Source organism: Sinohyriopsis cumingii, chromosome 1 (assembly GCF_028554795.1).
Source record: "Sinohyriopsis cumingii isolate HCF-2022 chromosome 1, ASM2855479v2, whole genome shotgun sequence".
NCBI lineage: Eukaryota > Metazoa > Mollusca > Bivalvia > Unionida > Unionidae > Sinohyriopsis > Sinohyriopsis cumingii.
The window spans coordinates 37,839,398-37,845,867 of NC_142961.1; the positions used below are offsets into that span (position 1 = coordinate 37,839,398).

The 6,470-nt window shown below is 36.9% G+C and overlaps 1 protein-coding gene across 1 annotated transcript; it reads right to left on the bottom strand.

The window, feature by feature from the left end:
- Positions 1-1,503: 1,503 nt before the first annotated feature.
- LOC149806729 (actin-2-like) lies at positions 1,504-5,814 on the bottom strand. Its single transcript, XM_089956947.1, has 2 exons — positions 5,620-5,814; positions 1,504-3,100 (listed from the first exon to the last, which is right to left on the bottom strand). Exons 1-2 carry the CDS (start codon positions 5,743-5,745, stop codon positions 2,096-2,098), a joined length of 1,131 nt encoding a protein of 376 aa, XP_089813073.1. The 5' UTR covers positions 5,746-5,814; the 3' UTR covers positions 1,504-2,095.
- Between the last annotated feature and the right edge of the window lie 656 nt (positions 5,815-6,470).

A 6,470-nucleotide genomic window follows, 5' to 3' on the forward strand; every position in this document is an offset into this window, starting at 1 on the left:
TGTGAGTTGGTTCTTTTGGTACTTTGACCTGTTGTTACTTTCCTGTTGACATCCGCATTGAGTATAATCCAGTACCGCCATAGTTGTGTTTTTTTTTTTAAATTTGATATTTGAAAGTGATAAACAACATTTGAAAAGGTCTCAAGATAATAAAACAAATCAATGACTCAAATAAAAAGGCAATGTCTACTAGATCAGGTTTCCCGCATTATTCTGGTTTATGATATATACACATGACAGCCAGTTTACATACATAGTGCATGTCAACAGGAAGGTGAAAATGTTCCAAAGCGAGTAGAAGTGTGTCAGTGCAATAAAAAGCAAACACAACAAAGCTATAACATCAAAGGCGTTATTGTTGTCTAAATATTTAAATATCTTTTGGGGTGTTATTTTATTGATCTGTTTCTTGCATTTTCTGGCACTATTTTCACTTCGATTTATTTACAACACAACATAGCACAAAGCAGCCACCATACACTGGTACTTCTGGTGAACAAATATGAGCCCAGCAAAACAGAGGCATCTGGGGCAGTCAACTCTTTTTTTCATACAATAATTTGTCATAGTGACCTCATCGCAAGTTTTTTGACAATGTATATATTATTTCCATTAGCTCGGTTTCATTGTACGATGCAAAATTTCCAAGCATCTATTTTCTCGTTTAATTTTACACGACTATGATATCAGCTGAGGATGATTTATATAGCAGTACTACGCAGGTCCCTACATAGGACGTCACCTGTTTTGATGCCCATTTGACAAACATAAGCACATTTTTCCATTGTATGAAATTGACATCTACTGGATGTGTTTATCATTAGGAATATTATCCACTTCCATTCAAAGTAATGGTAATGTGAAAGACACGGACAGTTACTGAACAGCACATAGGCAGCCTGACCAACACTCGTACCATCTGACAACATTATGTAGCACACAGTCGACAAAGAACGGGCTTAGTCGCACAGTCTTTATCGAACAGTTCACAAGAGTAATTTGCCGCAATTCCCTGAAAATAGCATCGGCTTATTTATTTCGGACCATAGTAATATTTGTAAAATGTCTTGGCTCAACGTGCGGTAGTTTGGATGCTATGGTGCAAATGGTTTGGGTGTGACGTAAAAGCATAACTTATTCCACGAATCTATCACCATATATTAAGATAACGGCATGTAATTTTGGTTGACGTATTATCTCAATCCGCTTGAAGGAGAGAAGAGGGGAAGCTATTGTATGTATAGTTGCTGCACAAAATGAAATAACTTCAGCATTTAATTTATATGGGGACTTTCAAAACATCACAGTCGAAATTAAACGTAAACAGTATCACGAGGACAAAAGGGGAAAATCGAAAAAATATTAAATCTGCTTTAAGGAGGATTACGATATGCTACCGGATTTCGAAGAGAGAGAGAGAGAGAGAGAGGATGATTCTCAAAAAAAATAGTGCGGAAGAAAATAACCGCGAAAGAATATATTTTTTCAACAAAGGAAAGAAACTTTTATGTTTGGCAATTTATTTCTAAAATAAAAATATAAAGTTGTACAAAAGATTGTATATAATTATATAATTAACAAACAACCGTACGAGTGTTATGACTTGAGCTTGAATCGTTTATACTGCACTGAAACCCGAAACTCTTTTCCAGTCAAACCATTAGGAAACCGTCAATAGCACAATAATTGCTTATTGGTTCAATATGTTTAGCCTGTATCACGTGGTATAACAAGAAATGACGAATTGCACATTACACCGTGGGTATTATATATATATATATATATATATATATATATATATATATATATATATATATATATATATATATATATATATATATATATATATATATATATATCTTTCGATGAACATATCTACGTAATATGTAAGAGAATGTGTTAAGACTTATTTCAAGAAATGTCAGCAAAGAATTTGTTCGTGGGTCTTTCACGTCTGCTTGTTCAGTGAAATTATCTTGACGGAGATTTAACCAAATTACGTTATGGAAGACAAGGTGAACGAAACAGCTGGATAAATCGTTATAATACTGGCGTATGCAAAGTAAATTTTTATAAACAAGTCTCCAAAAATAATTTAGAAGCACTTTCGGTGAACAATGCCAGGTCCTGATTCGTCATATTCCTGCTTGCTGATCCACATTTGCTGGAAGGTTGAGAGGGAAGCCAAAATAGAACCACCGATCCATACGGAGTACTTCCTCTCTGGTGGCGCGATAACTTTGATCTTCATGGTCTGTGGAGCCAAAGAGGTTATTTCCTTCTGCATGCGGTCAGCAATGCCCGGATACATAGTGGTACCTCCAGATAATACAGTGTTGCTATATAGGTCTTTACGTATGTCTACATCACACTTCATGATACTGTTGTAGGTTGTCTCGTGGATACCCGCAGACTCCATACCCAGGAAAGATGGCTGGAAGAGAGCCTCCGGACAACGGAACCTCTCATTTCCAATGGTGATGACCTGGCCATCAGGAAGTTCGTAGCTCTTTTCCAGAGAACTAGATGAAGCAGCAGTAGCCATTTCCTGCTCAAAGTCAAGAGCAACATAACACAGTTTCTCTTTAATGTCTCTGACAATTTCTCTCTCTGCAGTTGTGGTGAATGAATAACCACGTTCTGTTAGGATTTTCATCAAATAATCTGTCAGATCTCTTCCTGCCAAGTCAAGACGCATGATGGCGTGGGGAAGGGCGTAACCTTCATAGATGGGAACAGTGTGGGTCACACCATCACCTGAATCCAACACAATACCAGTGGTACGACCAGAGGCATACAGTGACAACACAGCCTGGATGGCAACATACATTGCTGGTGTGTTGAAGGTCTCAAACATGATTTGTGTCATCTTTTCTCTGTTAGCCTTTGGGTTGAGGGGAGCTTCTGTCAACAGAACGGGGTGCTCTTCGGGAGCCACACGGAGTTCATTGTAGAAGGTGTGATGCCAGATTTTCTCCATATCGTCCCAGTTGGTGACAATTCCGTGTTCAATGGGGTACTTGAGGGTGAGGATACCTCTCTTGCTCTGGGCTTCGTCTCCGACATAGCTATCTTTCTGCCCCATACCAACCATCACACCCTAAAGGAATAAAATGATACGTTTGATTATTTGGGTTCTATGACGAAATTACATTTATTTTATCGACCACATTTTATTGTATTGTCTTCTCTCTCTCTCTCTCTCTCTCTCTCTCTCTCTCTGCGTGGCAGAGAGGTGTAAAGTGATCGCAATTGCCGATTTATGTCATCTCAGCTCTGTATGCGTGAGTTCGAGTCTCGTGGTGCGTGGCCATTGTGGGCATAGGAGTGTGTGTGTGTGTGTGTGTGTGTGTGTGTGTGTGTGTGTGTAAACAATGTACTGTGTGGACAATTTAATAATGGAAAATATCCACCAAAAGAAGGCTGTGTTTTATTTAAGCAATACTGATTTATCTGTTGTTGTTCGGACAGGATTCATTTTTACTGAATGGAAGTAACTGCTACAGATAGCGGGCTGTTTGTAAACAGTCGCCTGCGTAGCTAATAAAGATCGGAAAGCGGTTGACCTGTCTTCTCCTTTCAACAAACAAGCAAGCTGATGTAAGGTAATAAAAGAGTTTATAGGGTAATAAATCCCTTTACGCAGATGTTATTACCGTCCTGAACTCTAAATACCTATAACGGTGCATTTGGTTCAAAACGGTCGTAGCATTACACCAAGCTAAACTAACATGTAGCTAATATTAAGATGGTCAACGTTTCTGGCATGAAGTTGGCAAAGATAGTGCAATTAAAAATGGTCCCGGGTGGTCCATGGGTCTAAGGTGCTCACCTTTATGGATCGCTTTAGTATTCACATACCATCCCATTTGTTTCTACCCCATACCAATCTTTAGAACTGATAGCATAAATGATATTTTTAAAAATGCACAAACCGTAATTATTCAGATTGTTGCCATGGGTCTCCTAACACTGTCAACTTATTGTCATTTCAAACCAAACAGAACCTCTCGACGCAGAGAAGCAAACAGACTGCTCGCTGTCCTTTTGTGGTTTCTAGAATAGTCCATTTCAGTAAAACATGCCTGTGTGCAATATTTGCAATGTCTAGTTTTAATATTTCTATTTTTTAAAAACTGAATAGACAGAAGAAGTCTTGTATAAATGTATTCCAATATTTATTGAGAAAATCAAAGACGGCGAAATACAGTATATGCTGCTTGAAAATATACCGTAGTTATTTTGATAGAAACTCACGTGTAATAAACTCCCCTTCCCCTTTTCCCCACGAAAAAGAAGTTCCTACCTAATCGAGGCTTATAAATCGGAATAAATCCATTATGGAATGTCCCAATAATTAAAACAGTACACGAGTAATCCAACGACTGTTTAGCAAAACAAAACAATTGACCAATAATTACCGTCAAATGGTGATGTACAGTATTCAACGTAACCTCGTTCCCTTGGAAATTGCACTGCCCCCCGGGAACTCCATTAGAATAACTACTGTAGATTCGGTCGCCCATACAAATATGACCGATCACTTTACTAAAGAAAGTGGCGTTTAATTTGAAACGCCAACAAGCGGACAGTGTTTATGATGAGAAATTATAAAATGTTGAATGAAATTACTAAGTTTTTCATTCTTTGTATCTGTTAGTCCTATTTTTAAAATCTGTGCAGGTATGCAAACAAACAAGTGGGTGTATTAATACGATAACATTTCTCATCTGTCTGCGTGAGTTTAAGTTTTTGCTAGGTTAACCGAGGTATGTGAGAACACTTGCCTGTAGCTTCCCGTGGATTGGAGGTTTTCCTTGGAATTTTCGTGGGCAAATCATTTTTTGCAACGCAAGCAATCAGAAAGATATCAAAAGATGAATGTTTGTAGAACATAAATCAATAACTACTACATTAAAAATATATATCCTCTCCTACAACCCTAGCACTGACACTTTATATAAAGTAGTGTAAGTGGCCGTAATTTCACAAATTGCAGACCTACATAGTTAGACGATGTCGATCACGTGACCCAAAGAATGCGGAAGAGATATTTCCGTGATACGCCCCCTATTGTCTACCGGCAAGCCCTAATACAATGAAGTTGCAATGATCTCTTTGTCGAATAAGTTTCAATTAAAGCCAATTTCTTTTCGTTGCATCATTAAGAATTATTGATCAATATTTGTTAACTATTTTTACTTGTTCGCTGCTTTTGACGGCGAGTAATCTCGAAGTATCATCTAATCTCGAAAAAGGATTTTAAAATGTCAAGTTTAGCATGGCTTTCAAATAAATTAAAAAAACAATAATAAGTTGCAATATAAACCCCAAAATCAAGAACAACAAAATGCAACGATTCTGATTAGATATAAAGATGCCAAAACAAAAGTAGTGTGATGTATCTGTACAATCACACATTTTCGTTGTATTTTATTGATATAATACCTGACTTGTGTGCATAAACATACCCTTGCTTGCAGTATTTCCTTTATTTCTTTCAATCATTTTCTCATTAAACTAATTTAGGTCGTTTAAACTATTTTTAAGATCAAAAAGCAAAAATGTATGTAAATCTAAAGAAACTCTACAGAGATAAATTCATTTTAAAAATCTTACCTGATGTCTGGGTCGCCCCACGATGGAGGGGAATACGGCTCTTGGTGCATCATCACCAGCAAAACCGGCCTTGCACATACCAGACCCATTGTCCACAACTAAAGCGGCTACGTCTTCATCACCCATTGCGGATTTTAGATTTGAGTTCGGAACGTAAGAATCTGTATAGCGCCCGAGTTTGAAGTGGCCGAGATCAGGACAATCGGTCGTCTTTTATACCCGCTTGATGTATGACTAGATAGTGACCGTCCGTTTCAGAGTAGTTAAATCTCGATTCCATATTAGGCAATCCCTTTCCATATAAGGAAATGACACGACGTATGCACGTCGAGTGATTTATCTTTGAACTGTTATTTGGTATCTCGCGCCATCGCCATTGAACGAAATAACTCATCGATAACCCACTTATCAAATGTATCTTTATATACATCAATGTCACATGATAAGCACTGGGTATGTTATATTTCAATCGAATTTATATATTAAGCTCAGTGTGGTAATTGGGAATTTCGCATGATATTACCCTTTTTTTTTCATGAGTGTACTGGTCTTTTACGTTAGAGAACCAATCAGGGAAGTTAGAGACTTTTTACAGAATATTATCATATTATTCGGCTGCATTGTAATCTGTTTTGTATACACTGAGTAAATCTCCTATCCATTGCGGTATATATTTAAATCTGTCTTGTATGCACTAAGTAAATCACTTGTTTATTGAGGTATATATTTATATTTATTTGTTGTAAGCCTATCGTAGAAATGACTTTAAGATACTGTGTATATATATATATATATATATATATATATATATATATATATATATATATATATATATATATATATATATATAT

Bases quoted from the DNA above. Each gene is read 5' to 3' on its own strand.
- LOC149806729 (XM_089956947.1), bottom strand. From the start codon at position 5,745: ATGGGTGATGAAGACGTAGCCGCTTTAGTTGTGGACAATGGGTCTGGT. The intron at 3,101-5,619 runs GTAAGATTTTTA...TTATTCCTTTAG, and splicing joins TGGGGCGACCCAGACATCAG to GGTGTGATGGTTGGTATGGG.